The sequence below is a fragment of the Mesocricetus auratus genome, unplaced genomic scaffold, assembly GCF_017639785.1.
Source record: "Mesocricetus auratus isolate SY011 unplaced genomic scaffold, BCM_Maur_2.0 Super-Scaffold_100676, whole genome shotgun sequence".
NCBI lineage: Eukaryota > Metazoa > Chordata > Mammalia > Rodentia > Cricetidae > Mesocricetus > Mesocricetus auratus.
In genome coordinates, this window is record NW_024429266.1 from 22,082,807 (window position 1) to 22,105,226 (window position 22,420).

At 48.0% G+C, this 22,420-nt stretch overlaps 2 protein-coding genes across 6 annotated transcripts in view; one reads left to right on the plus strand and one right to left on the minus strand.

The window, feature by feature from the left end:
* CUNH1orf226 (chromosome unknown C1orf226 homolog) overlaps positions 1-22,420 on the plus strand; it is a 311,252-nt gene that overhangs the window by 271,602 nt on the left and 17,230 nt on the right. For 3 of the 5 annotated variants that reach the window (XM_040737162.1, XM_040737160.1, XM_040737161.1), the window contains exons 6-10: positions 199-340; positions 10,363-10,529; positions 11,955-12,134; positions 19,164-19,329; positions 20,694-20,846. In XM_040737162.1, coding sequence (XP_040593096.1) covers positions 199-340; positions 10,363-10,529; positions 11,955-12,134; positions 19,164-19,329; positions 20,694-20,846 — 808 coding nt within the window. Of the gene's footprint in view, positions 1-198; positions 341-10,362; positions 10,530-11,688; positions 11,861-11,954; positions 12,135-12,186; positions 15,784-19,163; positions 19,330-20,693; positions 20,847-22,420 lie in introns of those variants that run through there. The other 2 variants (XM_040737163.1, XM_040737165.1) reach the window with 2 other exon arrangements.
* LOC106021224 (40S ribosomal protein S27-like) lies at positions 8,610-9,006 on the minus strand. Its single transcript, XM_013114271.3, has one exon. The coding sequence runs from the start codon at positions 8,907-8,909 to the stop codon at positions 8,655-8,657; it is 255 nt and encodes an 84-aa protein (XP_012969725.1). The 5' UTR covers positions 8,910-9,006; the 3' UTR covers positions 8,610-8,654.

Consider the following 22,420-nt stretch of genomic DNA (forward strand, 5'->3'; position numbering starts at 1 on the left):
GCGGTCCCTTCAGAGCTGTGGTGACACAGGTGCTATTTCTAGAGTACGTGTACATCTGAGGCATCTCAGATTTTCCCACCTTTCCTTCTGGCAGTGCAGGCTGCTGGCCCCCTTGTACATCCTCAGCCACGCCCTCCTTTGCTATATCCTTGTGGAGTCTGCATCCTTCACTCTTTCTTTTCCATCTTCCTTCCCCAGAGTCAAGCTATGAGAATCGTGAGGACCGTGGGACAGGCCTTTGAGGTCTGCCACAAGCTGAGTCTGCAGCACACCCAGCAGAATGCAGATGGCCAGGAAGACGGGGAGAGCGAGAGGAACAGTGACGGCTCTGGAGACCCAGGTGGGCACTGTGCTGCAGATGGGGAGGGCACAGTGGGAGCCAGACTACCAAGTTACTTAAGAACTAATTCTGAGAATTCCGTGATTACATCAACTGCGGTGTTTTCCTCTGTTCTCCTTTTGTTTGTTTTAGCTTTGAGACAAGTTCTTGCTTTGTAGCCCAGACTGACCTTGAACTTAGACACCTCCTACGTCAGCTTCCTTCGTGAGAGATGGTGTTAATGTTTCAATAACAATTAGTCAGAAACCATATCTACTGTGATTTCTTCTACAGAAGAAAAGTTCATTAAAATGACAATTTAACAAAGATAAAGTATATATATATATATATATATTAGATTGCACATGTAGTTTAAAACATAGAAGAATGAGCCCGATGGTGGTGCTGCACACCTTTAATCCCAGCACTCGGGAGTTGAAGGCAGGTGAATCTAGTGAGTTCAAGGCCAGCCTGGTCTTAGCCAGGATTGTTACACAGAGAAACCCTGTCTTGAAAAGAAAAAACAAGGAAGAACATACCATAGTATTTAATGGAAATTCTAAATTTTGTAAACATGAATTCTGTGTCTTACATGGCATAAATGTCCAACAGCAAAGGGGACATCCTGGTAACCTGTGGTACTCACATACTACACTATTCAAAAAACTTATTGGGCATAGTTAAAATGGTACTCAAAGGAAGATATAAAGGTTCAGTTATTTACATTAGCAGATGAGATGTCCTGAAAGTCGAATCAATTAATCATTCAAACCAAAGATTTAGAAAACAGAGGAGGCAGAGGCAAGAGAATCATGAGTTCAAGATCAACCTAGTCTACATATACTTTGTCTCAAAAACAAATGAAAAAGATTTTTAAAACTCACAAAAATAGGGTTGCTGAAATGGCCCAGAGGTTAAGAGTGCTGGCTACTCTTTCAAAAGGCCTGAGTTCAATTTCCAACAACCACATGGTGGCTCACAACCATCTGTAGTGAGATCTGGTGCCCTCTGCTGGCCTGCAGTGATACATGTAGTCAGAACACTATATAAAATAAGTAAAAAGTCCTTTTTAAAGATCACAAAAAATAAATCTTGTGCTTAAATGCCAGGGTTGTCATGTGGTTGGACAGACTCTTGGTTTGCATTGTAACTACACAGTCACTGTCTCTAGGCATTGGTAAGTTCCACTCGGCCTTAAATCTAAGGGTCTACTTCGGGAAGAACAGCTCGTAGTGTGTGCCTCAGAGTCAAGTCATAATCCCATGAGCTGACATATTTTTTTTCACTTCAGCCATATGGGTTTCTTTCTCATTTCTGGATCAAAGCACCAGCCAATTGGTTCCTGGAGAGGGCACACACACTGGCTCATAGACTGTTACCCTCTGTGATTGTCACCCATGGAGCAGAGAGCCTCATATTCTCTTTTCCTTCTCCAAAGGGCACCAAGGCCAACCTGGATTCAGCCTAACCAAGCTCTAAGTACCTTCCCAGTACTTACTTCTAAGTACACCCCAGAGGTCCTTGGGGTTCTCGCATATAAATTCAGCCTTCAAACGTATTTACAAAGGCCAAGTCTGATGTTTGGTACACAGAAAACACTGGACATATGCATGTTAGCTACTATTGTGTGAGCATACATAAGTGAACAGTTTCAAAATGAGGGCAGAAAGTTTCTAGGAAAAGTGAGTAACAGAGGACAGGCTCTCTACATTTAAATAAATATTCGTGCAGATGTGACCAGACAGAGCTGTGCTGATGTGAAGGACCTGAACAGCACAAAGGAGCCGGCCAGAGTCAGGCACAGGCGTTAATTTATTGCAGATCCCTGGAGAGAATAGAGCGGAAATGCCTATGAAACCCAAAATTTTACATGTCGTTTGACTTCTAAATTATACTATAGTACCTCTAGGAATGTATTCTAAAGATAGACTCTTACATGTGAAATGATGAACATTCTGTACAGTTACATAAGTGAAAAATCAGTTATAAAACCAAGGATTATAAAAAGCACAGCTTTTCTTCTTCCTTTCTTCCTGTCTTTTCTTTCCTCTTTTTTTTTTTTTTTTTTTTTTTTTTTTTTTTTTGGTTTATGAGACAGAGTCTCACTATGTCCTCACTATGCAGCCCTGGCTGTCCTGGAACTCACTGTATAGACCAGGCTGACTTTAAGCTTACAGAGATCCACCTGCCTCTGCCTCTCTGCCTCTCTGCCTCTGCCTCGTGATTAAGGTGTGTGCCACCATGCCTGGCTATAACGTCCCTTTTAAATATGAACAGTGAACTATTACACCATGATTAAAAAGAATAATCAGATATTGTGAACTGATATAAATCCATCTTAAGACATTTTGTCCATTTTGTAAGAATCAAGTTCTAGAACTGTGGATATGCTTGCTACCAATTACATTTGATATAAGTACATAGGAAAAATTATGTGCATCCATGTGAGGTATACATGTATGTACGTGTGTGCACATGCAAGTTTACTATGGGTAGCATGATACACAAGAAAGTGGAAACACGGGTCATTCTGTAAAAAGGAGCCAAATGGCTGAGGCGGCAGGAAGATTTACTTCCCATCTTACTCGTAGCTTTTCTGCCTTGAACACATATTAGTCATAAATTAGGAAAAGCTGACATTTCATCTAGTGCTCTGTTCTTGAGTGACCACAGGGAGCCTCTTTTGTGGCTCACTCATTTGTGCTAACTCATGGTGCCCTCTGGATAATGCATGCATCACGGTGATCTTGCCTAATAATAACCATCACTACACAGAGCCGTGTGTTTTCCTGTATGACCTGGACACTCGTGGGCATGATAATGTTGTGAACTTAGGGATTGGAGTCACAGGAGTCTTTGGCAAACACTTCACAGGCCTTTGTAGCTATGAGCAGAGAGCTCATGGTCTCTCCTGGATGCTCTGTGAGACTATGCTTGCTGCTTTGCTCAGAGAACGGAAGCTGTTTGCCCAGTAAGATGCTATAGACTGTTGACGGAGGAGAAGGATTTCTTGACGGTTGGCCCTCCTTTTGTGTATGTGACTGTGGGGGTACTTGGGTGCACATGTGTGTGCTTTGTATTTATGTATGGAGGTGAGAGGACAATCTTGGGTATCATTCCTCCAGTGCCAGTCATTTTTTTTTTAGACAAGTTCTCTCACTGGTCTAGAACTCACCAACTAGGTCATGATGCTGGCCAACAACCCCCAGGAATCACCCTGTCTCCTTCCCAACACTGGGATTGCAAATGCGTATGTACCAGGTCTGGCTTTTCTCCACATGGGTTCTGGGGACCAAACTGGTCTTGTAAGCACTGTACAGACTGAGACATATCCCCAGCCTCTATTAACACTTCTTTGCCAGTGCCCTGCTACCTTCCTAGAAGAGAGTGACAGCCAAAATCACAAGAGTTCAAGCCCATGCTCACACTGGCAGCTGGTATACACATGAACAGAGACATTCTAGCCAGAAAGTAGAGGGCGCTGTTTCTGGTGAAGCCACTTAGTCCTAGAGTGGAAGGGACTATATACAGGATGGTGCCCAGAGGCTGCGAATTTGAAGACCATTGTCGTCATGGAAGTCCTGTCTGAGGAGGTTGCTGTAATATCCAAGGAGCTAATCGGATCTGTCCTCAGCCACTGACCATGGAGGCCTGGATGGCCCAGGGTGACCCATTGATGAGAACTGCCATGCCCTTTCTTACAGGCAACACTAAGAAATAGGTCTTATTTTCCTGCAATAAGAATAGTGCTGTGGCTGGAGAGATGGCTCAGTAGTTAAGAGCACTGGCTGCTCTTCCAGAGGACCCAGGTGCAATTCCCAGCACCCACATGGCAGCTTACAACTGTCTGTAACTTCAGCTCCAGGGGGATCTAGAATCCTCACACAGACATGCAGGCAAAACACCAATGCACATAAAATAAAAACAAATTATATTTTTAAAAAAGGAATAGCTCTGTCCTTCCACCTGCAGCCATCTGCTGGGTGAGCTGATATCATTCCCTGCCATGCTGAGGAGCAGACTCTGGGGATCCATGGAGTTCCCAGTAAGATCATTTCATAGTCTTTTCTTTTAGTCTCATTTCCCCCTCCCCCATGTGCCCCAAACTTCTTCCTTTCCGGCGCTAGGTAGTTCTTGTACCTTCCAGCCATTGTTGATGCAGTGTCCTCTGCCCAGGGGACCCAATGTCCCCTTCATGCAAACTTCCTCCTCGTCCTGCACTTTTTCTCTTCCTCGGCCTGCTTTCTAGCTCCTACTCTCCCATTCTCTTCCCTTCCCCCTTCAGAAAATCAAATGCATTGGTTTTTTCTGTGTTCGTGTGTTCTCACCACTCCTGGGTGATGCCATTGACACTAACATTCTGTACCAGGCAGAGAATACCCTTATCTATAATGGGCAGTGAGCCTTGCGAGCACAGGGACCTCCTAGCACAATAAATACTTGTTGGATAAACTGGCAATCAATAAGCGCGGCTAAGGACAGCATCTGTATTAGTCACTGTCAACTATCATCCATAAAATTCTTACTCTCTGCTGAGATGAGCATGGAGATTGAGAAGAGATTCCAACAGGAGTGACTTTTAGGCCACCTCTTTGATGAGGAATGATGACATGTGGGCTGGGAGAATTAATAAAATGGGGTAAACACAGAGAGTGAGCTCAGAAGGCTAAACGGTGTATTGCGGGGAGGACAGTGATAGAGACGGTGGCTACGGAAAAGCCCAGCATATTCACTCTCTTCTGGCTGTAAAATAAAAGTCAGCGCCCACCCTCCAGCCGTGCTAGGCACCACTACCTCTCTGTTCTGTCACCTTTAAAAGTCTGTATTAAGACAGGTCTCTGTATGTAGCCCTCCCTGTCTGGTCTAGAACTTGCTATGTAGACCAGGCTGGCTTCAAACTCATAGAGATCCACTTGCTTCTGTCTCCTGAGTGCTAGGGTTAGAGATATGCACCAACACACCTGGCATGTTCTGTTATCTCTTAGAGACAATTTTCCTTTTTTTTCCCCCTTCGGAAACAGGGTTTCTCTGTGGCTTTGGAGGCTGTCCTGGAACTAGCTCTTGTCGACCAGGCTGGTCTGGAATTGACAGAGATCCACCTGCCTCTGCCTCCCGAGTGCTGGGATTAAAACTGTGCACCACCACTGCCCCGCCAGAGACAATTTTCTTAATTCACATTAATATACACAACATGTCATCTGCTTGACATTCTCCATATGCTTTAAAGAAGCACAATATGTAATTGGCCTTCCACAGGTAGTGTCAGACCCAGTGTGCTGGTTAAGTTTTCAGTCATCTTGACGTAAATTGGAGTCACCTGGGAAGAGGCAACTTCCGTTGAGGAATTCCCCATGCCAGATTGTCCTGTGAGGCCTTTTCATGATTAGTGATTGAGGTGGGAAGGCCCAGCCCACTGTGACAGTGCCGCCCCTGGGCAGGTGGTCTTTGGTTACATAAGAAAGCAGGCTGAGCAAACCAGTCAGTAGCATCCCTCTCTGGATCCCATCTCAGCTTCTGTTTGATCTCCTGCCTCACCTTCCCTCAGTGATGGATGTGATTGACATGTATAAGCCAAACCAACTCTGTCCTCCCCAAATCACTTTTGGTCATAATGTTTGTCACAGCAAGAGGAAGCAAACTAATACGCCAAGCATACTTTCTTCAAGGTTTAAGATGTCAAAGATACACCGGGCGGTGGTGGCACACGCCTTTAATCCCAGCACTCGGGAGGCAGAGGCAGGCAGATCTCTGTGAGTTCGAGGCCAGGCTGGACCGATAGCCTCAAAAACAATACAGAGAAACCCTGTGTCGTAAAAACAAACAAACAAAAAAGATGTCAAAGATACATTAACTGTATCTTTTCAAAATGAGTCAAGCTTGAGTTGGTACACTCTTTCATACTGACATCTCTGGCGGAGAAGGAGGGAGGCACCTGCTAGTAGCCTTGGGGTAATGTGATGGGGAGGGGTTATACATGACACATCATTTGTGTGTTTATATTACTGTGTGTGTGTGTGTGTGTGTGTGTGTGTGTGCTGTGTGACTTTTCCTGCACAGACAAGAAAAATGTTTATTCAGTCCACATAGAGTCCTGACAACAAAGAATGATTATACCCAAGTCTGGCTTGTAGACCAGTAGTTTATTGGGGTTCCTCACAGGACCATGGGTGACTTAAAGGAAGCTGCATCATCAAGAAGGCCACCCCAATTTCACTTAGGAGTCTTTACTCCCAAGCAACAAAAAATAACTGGGAATAGCTATATAGAAATCTCTTTCCTCCTTCCTGTCTCTGTGTCTGTGTTTAATGGGTGGTTCATTTTAAATAATTGTTATACATGAGTAGAAGCCTGGTAAATCAATAATTTGCAGTTGGAGACCTGGGGAAGGGTGAATTCAAGTCTGAAGGCCATCTGCTGGTGGAATTCCCTCTTCTTCATGGGAGATTAGGCTTTCTTCCCTTTGAACCTCCGTCTGATCAGATGAGTCTGCCCACAGACAGCCATCCACTTGACAGTTTAAATATGCATTGCAATTTAAAAAGTTAACTCCAAAGCTGCCTCTAGAATGATGTAGGTGGATGTCTGGGTTCTGTGGTGGCTGGCCCGTTAGCACAGACTATTGGCTGTTGTGGAAATGAGGAGATGATGCTGAGAGGTCACTAGAGCAACAGGCTAGCTACACAGGGCAATCGGACTTTCATCCTTAACCAACGCTTGCACACTCAGTGATCTCCGACAGAGCGCATGTTGGATGCCAGTTCTCCCCTGAGACCCTGAGAGAATGCACGGGTGTGAACCCAGAGTGTGGTGTGTAGTAATCAGTGTGGCTAGAGATCTGCATATGGAGCATTTGCATGAGAGAATGGGAGGGGTGGTGCTCTGAAGGTCACAACAGGTACAAGCTGAGTGATTGATCAGGCTTTCCTGTGGCCATGAGGATGAGTGTACCTGAGAGTCAGCAGTAGGTGCCATTTGGATCCGGGGTTGGAACCCTTTCTTCTTCAGGAAAGCTGTTCTCTGTCTTCTCCTGGTCACTTACCTCCCACTCACCTTCTTGGTGTGTGTAAACTGCTGACAACCTGTTTTTTCTTTTCGCATCTGCTCTCCGGAGAAGGGTTTTCCTATGAAGGTCCAGAGGAAAACGGATGGTTTCCTGTGGGGATCTGGCTCCTGTGCCCGGGAACTTTTCACTGAAGGCACTGTTTATCTTTCCAGGAGAGCCCTGCCTGCCTGTGATGGGATGGCAGGCCCTTTATTGTCCAGAGGAAACGTATTTGCACTTGGAAATTGGAAAGGGCAAGTGCTGGAAGCTGTCCTGCCTCCTCTGATCTCAGAGCTTTCTCTCCGGGGACTCAGCGGCGCGTTTTAGTGTTGTTATTCACGTACACCCCTCCCTGGGCCTCCTCCCTCCTTCCCTGTTCCGCGCCTGTCTTTCTTCTCTCATTCTTCTCCTGTTCCCTGTACTATGGGGGAGGTATATCTTTTGTCTCTTTTGGCACCAGCTGCCCTGGGCCATCCCCAAGGCTCAGAGCAAGGTGGGGCCACTGCCCAAATCTTCATTGCCTGTTTCCCGGGAGAGATCCTGTTTCTTTGGAGGTATGCCTTCTCCCATGCCGGTCCAGCATATTCACAGACTGAGAAGCCTTCCGAAGGACTTATTCCAAATAAAACCTGCTGGGGGCCAACCAAAGAGCTCAGCAGGTAAAGGTGCTTGCCGCCAAGACAGACAAACTGAGTTTGATCCCTGGAACCCACATTCCAGGAAACATTCGTGTAAGTTGTCTTCTAACCTACACAGGTGTGCCGTGGCACACACTCAGCCACACACATACACACAAATGAATAAATGCAATAAAAGTAAGTAAGTAAAAAAACTGGGCACAGTGACACACATGTGTAATCCTAGCATTCAGGAGGCTGACACAGAAAGATTGCCAAAAAGTTTAAGACCAGTTTCAAAAAGCCAAAACTATATACATGTATACATTCCTAAATCCTATGTGTATTTGGCAAGAATACCTAAAGTCCACTCTGAGCAAAAACCTTGAGTATGAGGCTGGAGAGATGGCTCAGAGGTTAAGAGCACTGGCTACTCTTCCAGAGTTCAATTCCCAGCAACCGCTTGGTGACTCACGCCCATCTGTAATGAGGTCTGGTTCCCTCTTAGGTGTGCAGCATACATGCAAACAGAAGACTATACATAATAAATAAATCTTTTTTTGTTTTTTTGAGATAAGGGTTTTCTGAATTTTTATTATTTATTTATTTATGTATTTATTGTTATCCAAAATGTGTTGATTGGGATGGTTCCCACTCATCTTGAGTCAGGTCCTTTTCAGCACTGCTTCCTCCTGAAGGAGCATCCTTCTGCCGGCCTTGCTTTTCCGCCCGTAGGCTGACAGAGGACAGTGGAGCAGCCACCACACAGGACTAGTGTTTGTGCATGGCTAAAGACCATGGCGATTTTATAGCATCCTGGGCACTTCACATCCATAAAGTGGGAACTGGGGCTCTGCACCAGGCGCTTTTTCTTGTGTTTCCTCTTCTCCTCTTCTGGAGAGGGATGAAGGAGATCCTTTGAGAGAGGCATGTTCTCGTAGGGAGGTCATCATCGCCAGAAAGGCTCTCTGTATTGTTTTGGAGGCTGTCCTGGAACTGGCTCTGTAAACCAGGCTGGCCTCGAACTCTCAGAGATCCCAAGTGCTGAGATTAAGATTTTTTCTTAAAAGAAAAAAAAAACCCTTGAGTATGTACGTTGGTAGCCAGAGGCCTATGTCCTGCATTCTAGCTCTGGGTTAGAAACCCTGCAATCGTGTGACTTTATCCTTTCACTTTCCACCGTCTTCCACCTTCCCCCTGAGAACCACCTTTGCATCTGTTTCTGGCTGGCTGGCCCGCTTCTTAGTGTTGTCACCCTTCCATCCCGTCTCTGCTACCTGCTTTTCAGCATCCCCTGAAGACCTTGCTCCTGCCTCCCTCTCAAGTGGTGAGGTTTCTCCTGGATGTGGTCCCTGGTTTCTTTTCTGACTTGTGCTTGTGGCAAATTTCTGTCTTCAGGCAGAACCTTTTTGATCCCTCCATCCATATGCTGGGTCTGCGTAGTCCTGGACTCCCCGTCTGCTAGCTCCCCAAGGATCAGAACTGTGGCCCAGCAGGCTGCTGTGGGGCCCACCCTTCCCATTAACCGCCTTTATGCCCCTCAGCAGAACCATCTCCCCAGCTCATGGATCAGCGAGGAGGAAAACCTAGCACATTGTTGACTTCTAAATATGTGGCTTGCTCCCCTATGTGACCAAGTGTGTCTACATAGGAGGGACTTACAGCCACTGGTTCTGCAAGGCAGATACATGCCTGGCAACCTGGTTGTCTGGGCTAGCCCCAACATTAGGGATCAGTACTTCTGTCACCACCCTGCTCTATTTTCCAACTGCTGCTCGGTCTCTGGAAACTATTAAGAAATTGTATTTGAAGACAATAGTGGTGAGCCTAAAGGAGCATGGTGTCCCATGCCCTGAAATCCCAGCACTCAGAAGGCAGAGACAGGAAGATAGGCATAGGTGTAGGGCTGGCCTCAGCTAGAGAGTGACTTTTGGGCTATCCTGGGCTACTGAGTGAAGCCCCCTTCTCAAAACACCAAAACAAAACATACTGAGAAACCTAGTCCAATTATAGAGTAAGAAAATATTCTCTGTGGGATTATGAGACTAAGTACCAGGCTGGGAAACTGAGCCCTGAGCTGCGATGAATTTAGAGATGACAATCCCCTTTCTTCCAGAGTCTCTGTCTTGCTGGTAGAAATTACCAGGCTGTGGAGCTGTTGCATCCAGCTTGAGGAAATGGACGTTTGTTTCTGAACTTTACAATGATATTAGAGTAGATGTATCCTATCTGGTTGAAAAGGTGTATTTGTGTACTTAAACAAAAGGATGTGTGAAATGTCGGAGGAAGCCCATGGCATGCCTGCTTGACTAAGGGAGAACTGACGAAATAAAGTGGATATAGTGTTCCTTATGTCATGGTTCCCTGCCCTGTTGTCCCTGCAGGCCGCCAGCTCGCGGGAGCTGAGAGAGCCTCCACCGCCACTGCAGAGGAGACTGACATCGATGCTGTGGAGGTCCCACTCCCTGGGAATGATGTTCTCGACTTTAGCCGAGGGGTGACAGACCTGGATGCTGTAGGGAAGGAAGGAGGCTCCCACATAGACTCTACGGTAGGTGATCTTCAGGTGTGGTCCTGGTGCCTCTGAGAGCAAGCTGTGGCACAGCTGTAGCCTTAGGCCGTCAGGTGCCTCATGGCTCACACGGCTGCAGCTTCAGAGTGTGGGGTGCCCTGTTACCCAGTGACAGCGCTAGAATGTACTCTGTTGCCCCTCAGAGGGGTCTGACTTCTGCAGATTCAGCACCCACATGAGGGTGTTGTGGAGCGCATTTCTGAAGTGTGCCGCCCGCCTGGGGATCGCATCGATGTTCTAGCCCTTTCTCCCTGCACAGTGGCATCTTGTGGTATTTGTGCAGGGCTCATCCAGCAGACCCACGTGATATAGGTGATCACATGACTTAGAAGCCAGTCTCCTTGGCTAGTGGTTGTGTGCCTTTAAAACTCCTGGATAACAGCTCTGTTGAGTCTGGTAACAGGCTCACTGCATGGTGGGAACTGAGGCCCCGTTAAGGCGGGCCCCATCACCCCCAGCCTGGCATTCCGCAGGTGGGATGACTAAGGCATAGAGGAACTTCTAATGTGATCCAGGAAAGAAACAAGCCCCAAGAACCCCAAGACTAAATTCAAACACGAAGACAACTAAACTAAGAAAAACAAAAACCGAAAGCCAAGTTCCTGCCCCTTGGTTTCCCAGGAAGCTCACTGGCAGTTTCCATCCTCCGTCTCGAATTAGGCCAGTTCATGAGGAAACACCTGTGTAGTTTGGTGGGCAGCGCCTCCTGTTTCCTCTGCCGCTGCTTTACTTCTCTACAAGGGGCGATAGGCCTCCGTCCCTGAGTGCCTTCTTCCTGCATGTCTGACGGTCAGCAGAGCCACCAGAAACAAAACCTACCTCCCTGGCATTGAACTCTGACTTATAGGAGCCATCTGAGTGAAAGCATCCCGTCAGGAGAAAGAGGCAGCGGCTGCCGTCACCTAACTAACACAGGCCCCTCTGGATCACGTGTTTACGATGCCCACATGTTCTTCCTTCACTGTGAGAAGCGATGGGAGAGTGTGGAAGCCTGGTCCCAGAGGAGGGAGTGAAGGACAGTGCAGGGAAGAACTGAAGCCATCCCCTTCTTGTTGTCATAGTGACGTGATAGGTAGCCGTGTAAACAAGCATAGATTCTAAAGATAGAACCCCGATTCATCAGAAAGGTATATAATGGGAAATGGGAAGTTTAAAAAAACAGTATTTGATCAGCTGACTGTCTCCCACCCTCTTGACAACGATGTTCCCAAGGGATGGAGATAGAATTTTCCGGCCCTGTGGTCCAAGCCCAGATGTGCCAGCCTTTCCTCCCTGGAGCTATTGCTGTCACTGAAGATGCAGCATCTCCGGTACATGAGTTTCACTCTGCCCATGTACCCGTCGTGAATATGACAGTAAGAGGTGGCTTCTGCCTATGAGCCATGTCCTGTCTTCTCTCCTCAGGTGTCACCCCATCCTCAGGAGCCCATGCTGACAGCCTCACCTCGTATGCTGCTGCCTTCCTCTTCCTCGAAGCCCCCCGGCTTGGGCACAGGGACCCCGCTGTCTACTCACCACCAGATGCAGCTCCTCCAGCAGCTCCTCCAACAGCAGCAGCAGCAGACGCAAGTGGCTGTGGCCCAGGTTCTCCTCAGCCTCCTCCCTTCTTCACAGGCTCCACTCTCATGGGCTTGATGCACCTTCCCTAGCAAGGGGCTCAGGGCAGGGTTAAAACCTAGTGAGCTCTAAAGAACCGCTCATGCTGTTGGATGATTGCTTGTTGGGGTTCTAGGAGGTGAGGGGGGAAGGGGACAGATGGGGGCTATGGTTAAAATGGAAAAACACATTGGTTCCCCCCTGTATCCCTCGCTCTGAGTTAGGCTTGGCTGGCTTGGCTGAACGTTGTTGGATAGTGACTTGAACTTACCAAGGAAAAAGATGTACACAGTCCCACCCTCCCTTTCCTACCTTGTTTCCTTGTGTTCGGGGTGGGAAAGGATGCCTGGAGTTAGGACAGGTGTGACAACTCTTAAAACAGCTCCAAGTATAAATTTGTACCTAGCATCCTTCCACAGACTGCTGCTCTGGCATCCCAAACACTCTTGGCCATAACAGGTACTCAATTCTCCATTTGTGACCTACTTATTCCAGACAGTATTTGATTGGGAATTCACTATAAAAGCAGCAAACCTGGAGGAATTTGGGTAGATGATCTGAGCCATTTGAGAGGTGGCTACCTCTTAGCATCCAGATGGAGTTTGCGCCCTGAAGTCGGGTTGGACTGTTGCTGCTTGGTGGGAGAGGACTGAGCTGGTTGCCCTTGCTGCTTTCAGCAGGAAACCCTACTGTTTGATCGCCACTGGAGGGTGCTGTCATTCATACTCACTTGGAGTTCTGTAGGGTGAGCCTTCTCTTGATGATGGGCAAGTCGGGGAATGGTGAAGACACATGCATCTGTTCCTTATGAAGGCTGAAGTGTAAAGTCAGGGCCAGGCAGGATCGGGCCTTCTGTGGGTATATGAAGGTAGTCAGGAGGATGGGATGGGGCAGTTGGAGAGTGGACTGTGAAGGCTACTGTGTGCCCTACCCTTCTGAATCGGCTAGGCTTGAGTGGGTGCTGAGATTTTCCATGTTCGGTACAGGGAGCAGACTCCTCCAGGGAGGACTTACTGATCTTTCTGTGTGTTCTGCTTCCTCTCCCCGTGCCTCCTTGTTGAAGTGACTCCCCCTGGCAGAGTGATCCTTGCCTCAGTACAACTTCAGGAAGCATCCTGCATCCAGGCTTTAGTAAAGTCTGCTAAGGCTTGGCCTGAAAGAGCCATCTTGTCATCCAGCCTTCACTGAAGGTCCCTGAGGCACCAGCCTCATGGGTCACTTAAGCTCCACATTTTCAAGACATTGGAGTCAGCGGGACGATGCTCCGAGGTAGTAGATAGAACCTTGGAGGTGATTTGGGAGTGGGAGCTCTGACTGAAACCAAAGGATATGCCATGCTGCTGGGAGGATTTGCAGGTGTTTCCAAAATGGCGACAGAGAAAAGGGGATGTCAGTAATGCTTCTTATATTTGGAAGGGGAAAAAAATCATTCTTTGTCAAATAAAAGAATCCATCTCTGTCTAATGACAGCATGGCAGTCTGAGGCTCTCCTCCTCCTCCATGTGGGGGATGACAGGAACACAAAGCCTGAGCATTTCAGCCCCGGCCCATTGCCAGGCTCAACATTTCCCCCAAGTTTCCCGTTGAATACAGATCCATTCTCCAAACAATTCTCTCTCAGCATATCAATTCCCAAGTAATTATTATTTATCCAAGAGTAGGTCTGATGCATATTCATGATGTTTTATTAACAGAAGGCACCTGAATTTGAAGTCTCAGATTAGTACTAAAGAGAAAACCAGTTCAAGTGTCGAATCTGTACACAGTGTTGTGGCAGTGGAGGGAAGCACCCAGCCTGCAGTCAGATTGCAACTTACCACAGGTCTGCCTCAGTCAGGACCAGACCTAACAGTGGTTTTCTGGCATAGCAAGTATCTGTGTTAGCAAAACGTCCATGCCCTGCCCTGGTCTAATTGCCTCTCTCCTAGGAGACAGTGGGTCTTAGGAAAGGGAATGATGCCATGCTCTAGATTCATTTCACGAGCCTCTCTCTAGGTTCTAGGCATTTCACCACGTTGGTCAGTCCAAGCTTCTCATTTACTCAGAATCTATTAGATGTAGCTGGCAGTGAGCTGCTGGGCTCTCAGCTCAAGCAATACTATGATGAAAGGCCACCATCGGGCAGTAATGACTTTGAGCAGAGGGGTAGACTTCTGATCCTTCCATCAAACTAGACTTAAGGTCATTCAACGGCTTTCTGAGCATAGTCCTCCACCTGTCCCTGCTGCTCCCCTTCGTTGGTCTCTGACCACTTTCCTTCTATCTTCATCTTTACTGCCAAGGACACATAGGGTACAACTGTACCTCTCAGCTGGCCCTTGGCCCCCTGGTCCTACAGGGGGGTTCAGTCTTAAACCAGCCTCTTCAAGCTCTCTTACACTGTAGGATTTGATCAAAGGACTTTTTGTCATTGTCTCCATCTGTGAGTACAATCAGTTATGTAAGACGTGCAAGTGGGTTGATGACAGGTCATCCTGTTCTTCTGCAGGACTGCTTAATTCCCCAGGGGAAGTCAGCTTTCCCTTATTCTGCTGGGACTACTGCTAGCACATAGCAAGGTCTTTCATTGGACTACCATTAGTTCCCAGAATTCAGTAGTTGAAACTGTCATCTTAGTGTTTTGGGTGAGAACATAATTTCCCTTTCTCTGAGCTCCCAAACCCTCCTGTAATACTTCTCAGCTTAAAATCTAAGGGTAAAGCCCCAATGTCTTGCAGATAATGCGTGCTGTTAGTCTTATCACATTCTTCATGCCCCCCGCTGCATTTGTTCCCGTACACCAATCTGATTTGGCTGTTGCCTTTAGAACCGTGCTTAGTTCTCTTCGATGTTGTTGTGACTTTTTCTAAGACCTCAAGATCTCTTCCAGTCTCACCTCAATTATTTCAGTGCTGATCTTGAACATGCTCTCCTTGGCCTTAAAACACATAGGGGACAAAGATGGTGTTAACCAACTCCTAAGTATTTCCAGGTCATTCTGCAGTAGGAAATAGTGAATTACCCCAGTCCCTCTGTGGCTCTCCCAGCCCAGCATGAGGTTCTCCTGGCTGCATTAGCTTCCGCTTTTACATGGACCAGAAGTTCAAGGGTGTGGATGAAGAACTCCAGCCACACCTTGAATCGTACCTGGGATGTAGTTGGTGCCTGCATAGCAGCATGCTGGGCCTGCCTGGCTCCAGGATTGTGGCTGACTGACAACAGTTAAGTGGGCCAGATATGTTTTCAGTTTGCCAAGCCCTAGCCTAGCTCTTGGGGAAATGATAGTGAAGCTCATTGTTGCTATTTAAAGACCTCCTCTGCCTGTTGTCACTTCTGCTTATTTAGGAACAAGTGATTTGTTTTTTATGCTTTGTGATATCGTGTGTTGTAGTTAGAGAAACAGTGCTGAAAACGCTCTGCACCCCCACCCTGGCCCTCCATGTAGCATCGGTCCTGTGGCTTCTCCCAGTCCCCAGCCCTGCCCAGGTTCCTGGCATATGCATGCTGAGACAGCGCTGCCTGCCTCTGCTTTCATCTGGTATGGGGAAGGGGGGGGGCAAATTGCTCTGGTTGTCTCCACTGCCATTTCCATGTGCCTGCCCCTCCCTAACTTCAGCCTGGCCCTGCCCCCGCTTCTGATGGAGGAGCTGGAGTCCAGGCAAGTAGGCCGGAGAGTGAGTGGGACAATGGTCTGAGGTGGTCGGGTGGGCTGAGGGTGAGTGGCAGAATTCGGGGAAGTGGTACAGACCTGGAGGGGACAGGGTTGGTGTTATATGTGTGGTTTTGGGGTTGGGATGAAGATGCCAACACTAACTGTGACTCTAGTGCTACATTGCTGTGTTTGTGCCACCAGCTTAGTCCAATGAAGTAGCCATACTCAAAGTGCCATGGGCCCGAAGAGGAGACATTTCACAGTTACCTTTTCAGAAAGTACTGTGGTCAGTTTTGTGGAAAATGCCCAATTCTCTGAAAGAAATGTGTGCTAAAGATAAATAAATGTCCATGATGTGTGTGTCGAGGGCGGGGTGGTACCTTCTACTCCTGTCCTAGTTGAGAACCAGAGCCCAAACCAAGGGTGAAGCTCATTTTAACATTCCAAGTCCATATAAGCTTGGTTTCGGAGTTTGAAGAACTCTAAGCCTTGCTGTCCTCACTTGGCCTGGTTTTCGTTCTGCAGCGCTGAGGTCTGAGCCGCATGCCTGATTGCCACTTTGGGTGGCTGCAGAAGCAGGAGGCTCATTAGTGCTGGCTTGGGCAGTGACAGCAGTAAGTTGTTTCTGTGCTCGTGGAGCTCAAAAACATCTGAAATGACACAGCTCTGCACTTGCAGAGTGGAAATTCTTACGTAATCTGGGACAAGAGGCGCTCACACCCTGGGGTATTTGCTCATGGCACTAAATGTCAGTGGGTTTTACCTGAAGCAAAGAATTCAAGAATCGTCTCTCGGGTGTTGAGAGTGCCCCACCTTTGGAACTTGGGTACCTGCCAGAGAAGCTTCCAACACTCCCCTAACTTCTACAAGAAGGAACTTTTTTTTGTTGTTCTCCTTCCTAATTCTCAGATGTCACCATGGGATCTGAGGACTTTTTTTAAGTGGCCCCCAGTGTTTATAACTGTCTTTCTGAATGCAGAATCGACCATCTCAGCCCCTAGACAGCCCTCCCCATTGACAGATGGGGCAGATGAGGCCCAGGGAAGAGTAAACTGTGGTTTACTGTAGTTGGTTGTCTCAGGAGTAAGTAAACACTCCAGCACCCTGGCTGCTAGTCCCACGCTTGCTTCCTAATGGTCTATTCTGTTGGGATGCTGGTACCTGTGGGGGTAGCAGGTGTGTAGAGAGCCTATAACAGATGTTAATTAGAGGTGTGTAGGACTCTGTACTCTCTCTGCTTAGCCACTGGAAAGCGGTGTTCCATATTTCTCTTACATTTCTATTTGCTTCCAAAGCAAGCAGAAAATGATCTGATCAGTGGATGATGTGGGCGGCAGAGTCCTTTCCCCGGTACTCTTACTTCATATAAGTAACAGTACTGGCAGATCAAGTTTTGAGCTTGCCCATCATGTGGGGGTTATAAGTGGGAATCTCCCACAGCCATTTCCCTGTTTCTTAGATTCAGTAGGATTGAGGGGACCCCCCCTGGGTGAAATCTCTCCATGCCTGTTTCCCAGGAAGCCACAGGTTTCATAGCCACCCTCCATGGGAACCCTTGGCTATAGTGTTCCTTACACTTGTTTTCCTGCTCTCACCCCTCTTCAGATCCCTCCCGGGAATATGAAACGGCAAAGAAGGCCAACATCCTGATCTGCCCTGAGCATTCCTATTTGGGGATGTTCTTTAGATTCATTAGGCCTCTTCTCCGTGGGGAAGGATGAGCCCAACCTTGAGGATCCCCTAATAGAAAGTGGCGGCAAATCTCATTATTGCCCTTGCTTAGTTCGGAGTCAATCAACTGCAGGGCCAGGCCTTGAGAGCTGGGCAGAGAAGGAAGCAGCCACTGTACCAGAGCACAATTTTCTGTGTCCCGAGAAGGCAGATGTGGAGGCCTGTAGGTGCCTTGGTCAGCCTCAGCAAAATGGGAATTTCTAGAGAATACTGCTTTTCAGACTTGGGGTGCATTTCCCTGAGAAAGAACAAGGGGGGGCTTCTCCTAGCTCTGTCCCACCCCACCTCCCGCCCACCCTGGTTCTGTGTCAACACCAGGTTTTGGGTCCAAGAAAGCCTTCTTCCTTATAGGCTGACTTGGTTCCAAGTGACCAGACTCATCCATTCCCTTTCTCAAAAGCCTTCTAGAATCCTCCCGATTCACTTCCTAGTACAAGAAACCATGTATGTGCAAACACTGGCCTTCTATTTCCTTGAAGCTAGAGTCCTGGATATAATTGCCCCATCTCCCCCCACTGGTTTCACCTGCACTCAAGGGTTCTGCACCAGGAATGGGCATGTAAGCGCCACTGCCGTAAAGGCCATGGCTGACCCCGTACCACAAGAAGCATATGGATAGATGAAGGGCTCACTGTGAACACCAACCTCAGCTTTATGTGGTCAGAAGAGCACTACTGCTAGTCACTCAACAAACATTCAACCCCTTCCTAGAAGGAATCAGGGATTCTTTGGGCATTCATTGAGAATAAGAAGAGAATAGAAAGATGGAAAAGCTGGTAACCAGGTATGAGAAGCCAAGTTTTATTACAACGAGCTCACTAACAGCAGTGCAGTTCTACTTCCTGTGTCTTGTTGCGCTGGTGTTCAGGAAAGTATAAGGAAAGATTATGGGCTATGATCAGGGGCATGTTGTGTGATGGTCTAGTCAGTTGATATTAGCTTTTGCATTTTATTTTTTAATTGATTTTGAGGCAGGGTCTTTCTAGGTAGCCCTGCCTGGCCTGGAAGTTACTATATAGACTAGACTGGCCTCAAAATTCTCCTGCTTCTGTTTCCCAAGTATTAGGATTACAGCATGTACCCCACCATACCTGACTATGTTTGTTTTTTAAAAGATATGGGTAAAGCAGGCTGTGATGCCACATGCCTGTAATCCTAGCACTGGGGAGGCAGTGACTGCAAGTTCAAGGCCAACCTAGTCTATATAGCCAGTTCTAGGTCAACTAGGACTATATGTCAAGACACTGTCTCAAAGCAAGCAAGTTGAAGTTAGAAAAGTGAGCTGTTTTGGGACTTTAAAAGGTCTTAAAACAGGAGTGGAGTTCAGTTTAATCTACATGGACATTGCAGGTAGTAAGAACGTCTCTCCAACCTTTTGTACGTGATATGGGGCCCAGAGTGGTGCCTGAGTGACACATCATGGCCCTTGAAGCCTATAGAGAGGCCCACAGGGCTGGTGGCCTATCTTCTCTTGGCCACTTTTCCAAAATTACAATTCTAGGTGCCCAATTTTCCATGCAGGGTTTCTTCATCTCAAATTGAACATGGAGAGGGGCATTTCTGATCCTGGCCATCCATTGGCAACTGTCATTTGTAGTAATGTCCCTCCCTTTTCTCTGTCCCTCCTTCTCTGTCTTCCTGCCTCCTCTCTGCAGGTTCACTTGCTGAAGGATCAGTTGGCTGCCGAGGCTGCTGCACGGCTGGAGGCCCAGGCGCGCGTGCACCAGCTCCTGCTGCAGAACAAAGACATGCTGCAGCACATCTCTCTGCTGGTCAAGCAAGTGCAGGAGCTGGAGCTGAAGCTGTCAGGACAGAATGCCAGTAAGCCGGGGTCCCATCCGGCCGGGTACCTGTGTGCAAGCTTCGTTGTTTCCGTGAACTCAGGGATGCTTTGCTTTGGACCCTTGATGGTGTCCTCATGTTTCAACAGAACACAGGCAGCATTGTTATTAGTCTGCACATCTCATAAATTGTAGAACTACAGGGCCAGAGTACATCCTGGCTGCCTTCTATCCACTACCCCGACTTGACCATGAAGGGTCCTGGGAGACATTGCTACATATTTGCTCACCCTCTCCTTATAGGGGACTTGGTTGCTTTATATTCCACGAAAATCCATTTCTTCCTCAGAGGAATGTCCTAATGAAGGCTATATACCAAGCCCATATGGGATGGTGTTGTGAGCTCTGTGGGCTCTACAAACTCTTTAGTAGTTGATTCTCTGCCCGGCATAGTTCCCTACTCTGCTGCACAAAAAAATGCATGTCCATTTAATTGATAAGGTGGCTGAGTCACAGTGGCTGTAACTAGACTGGGTGGCCCCTGGTCTAAGATGCTTTGCTACCTGTATGCTAAACATCTCCAGGCTGAACTGGGAAGCAAAAGGCAGTCTCGTTCCAGATCTTCATCATAGGCTTGCCTATGGGTGGGTTCTGGGCATGTATGAAATCTGTATTGACGTGTGTTGACAAATACCTACTGATCAGCTATTACACAAATAATTGTGATAGAGTTTTTTAATTGGAAGATCATTTATTCTCTGTAGTAATAGACGCTGTCATGACTGTTGCACAACTGAGGAAACACACTCAGAGAGGTTTAACGAGTAGGTCAGAGTCACACAGTTAGCAAACAGTGAGTAAAGCCTCTACTCACACTCGGGCTTCATCACAAGTCTAGTGTTTTTCTAACTATACCATTAGTTCCCTAAAGTTACCCCTCCTGGCTATCACCCAGTCCAGCCCATGGAGATTTCTCAGCAGTCGTCAGAGGCAGGGCTGCGTGTGTAAAGGGTATAGCTGGGCGCCACGGTGGGTAAGCCCCTCTGGTTGTCCAGATTCCTCTCTTACAAGGTTTGACTGTTACTCCATATTTGGAATGTGGATGGGTTGGTACCTTTTCCCCATCACAAATCCGCTAACAGGGCATTCAGTAGCCTTCCCAACTCTTTGAAAGCTGTTCCCCGGCAGCCAAGTGCATCCTGATGCTGCAAGGGTGGAAGGAAAGGAGTGCTGAGTTAAGCTTTGAAACCTCTCGGGGATGCTACAGGGCCGTTCAAGCAAGGACCCTTCCAGGGACGGGAATGGTCAGAACCAGGCCTTTCCAACCTACGGGTTAATAAGAATTGAGCTCACATCTGAAACCTTACCTAACATTGCCTCTCCTTGTCCGTTGTCTCCCTGCAGTGGGCTCCCAGGACAGCTTGCTGGAGATCACCTTCCGTTCAGGTGCCCTGCCTGTGCTCTGTGAACCCACCACCCCTAAGCCAGAGGACCTACACTCACCGCTGCTGGGCGCCGGCTTGGCTGACTTTGCCCACCCAGCGGGCAGCCCTTTAGGTAGGCGTGACTGCTTGGTGAAACTGGAGTGCTTCCGTTTCCTCCCACCTGAGGATACGCGGCCGATGGCGCATGGTGAGCCACTCCTGGGTGGCCTGGAGCTCATCAAATTCCGAGAGTCAGGCATCGCCTCAGAATATGAGTCCAACACGGACGAAAGCGAGGAGCGTGACTCATGGTCCCAGGAGGAGCTGCCACGCCTGCTCAATGTCCTACAGCGGCAGGAGTTGGGTGACAGTTTGGATGATGAGATCGCCGTGTAGGTGCAGGGCAAGGAGTTGGCGGAGGTGGCAGCATGATGCCAAGGGGGTCAAGTCTGCCTGTACCCTGGCAGGGGATGCCCAGGGAAGGCGCCACTGAGAATAACACCCAGGGCCCAGAGTATAGGGCTTCAGAGGAGGGTCAGGATTTTGCTTTGGAAGGTAAATGGGGGAGGGGGGAGAAATTGGGTTCCCAGAGACAGGAATCAGTGCCTGCACTCTGCTGATGACTGAAGGGGAGGAGGAGGGCTTTCCAGGACCTTGGGACAGGATCTGTCTTCAGAACCACAGTTCTGGAAGGCCTGCTGCTCCCACTATTATAGTCAGGTTCTAATCCATCTATCCGGTGATGCCTCAGCGACCCACATACTCTCCTGTCTCTGGTGCAGACCATAAAGGGAAGCCATTGGTACCTTCTCAGGTACTTTGTTTTTGGATATCAGGATGCTACAAGTTGCCTAACCCTCCCTTGAACTGTAAGAGAATCCCTTCCCCAGGCCCTGGCTGAGATTATAGAGACTGGATGCCCTGGGTGTCTGGGAAAGTGAGGCTATGCCTGAGTATGGAGTTGACAGGAGTCACAAGTCATAGTAAATGAACTAGGAATCTTCTCTAGTCGGGTGTTGGATGTTGCTTTGAGGAGGCTGGTAGTGTTAAGACCGTTCAGGACCCAAGGGGTGAATAGTTCGTTGCTGCTGCAGCTCACTTAGGTCTGATTTTTCAGTTTGGAAACCCTGCTCCAACCCATCTCCTGCCTGCAGCCCAGCTCATATAAATGAGGCTATGAACTGCCCTAGTACCCCTTTCTGACAGTACTATGCCTCTACGCAAGTCTCAGAGCCCCAGAGCCCCCTTGCCTTACCTCTGTACCTGTCCCCTCCACTGGGCTGTAGAGGTCAGTATTTACTGCAATAAATAAAAAGAAATAAACAAACAAAGAAAGGGATGCAAACCGATGGCTGAGATTGTCTGCCCTTCAGAATCACTGCCACTTAGATCAGGGACCACAGCCATGCCACCCCAGCCCATCTCTCTGTGGGAGCGTGCCTTGAGCACAAGTGTTAAAATTGCAACTTTAATCTCTTACCATCTAGGCCTTGCCTAGGGATCTCCACTCAGTAATAGGCTGGCTAGGCTCATAAGAAAAGCCCCCCCTCATTAGACCTTAACTGTTTAATATATTCTCCAACTCCCGAAGAGATAGCTGATATATGTTCTAAGTCATATGATTGGTGGATGGGGGGGTGGGGGAAGAGCAGAGGGAGTGGTAGGGGAGTGGTCTTGGGAGCGATGTTCATTTTCTTTCTGGATAAA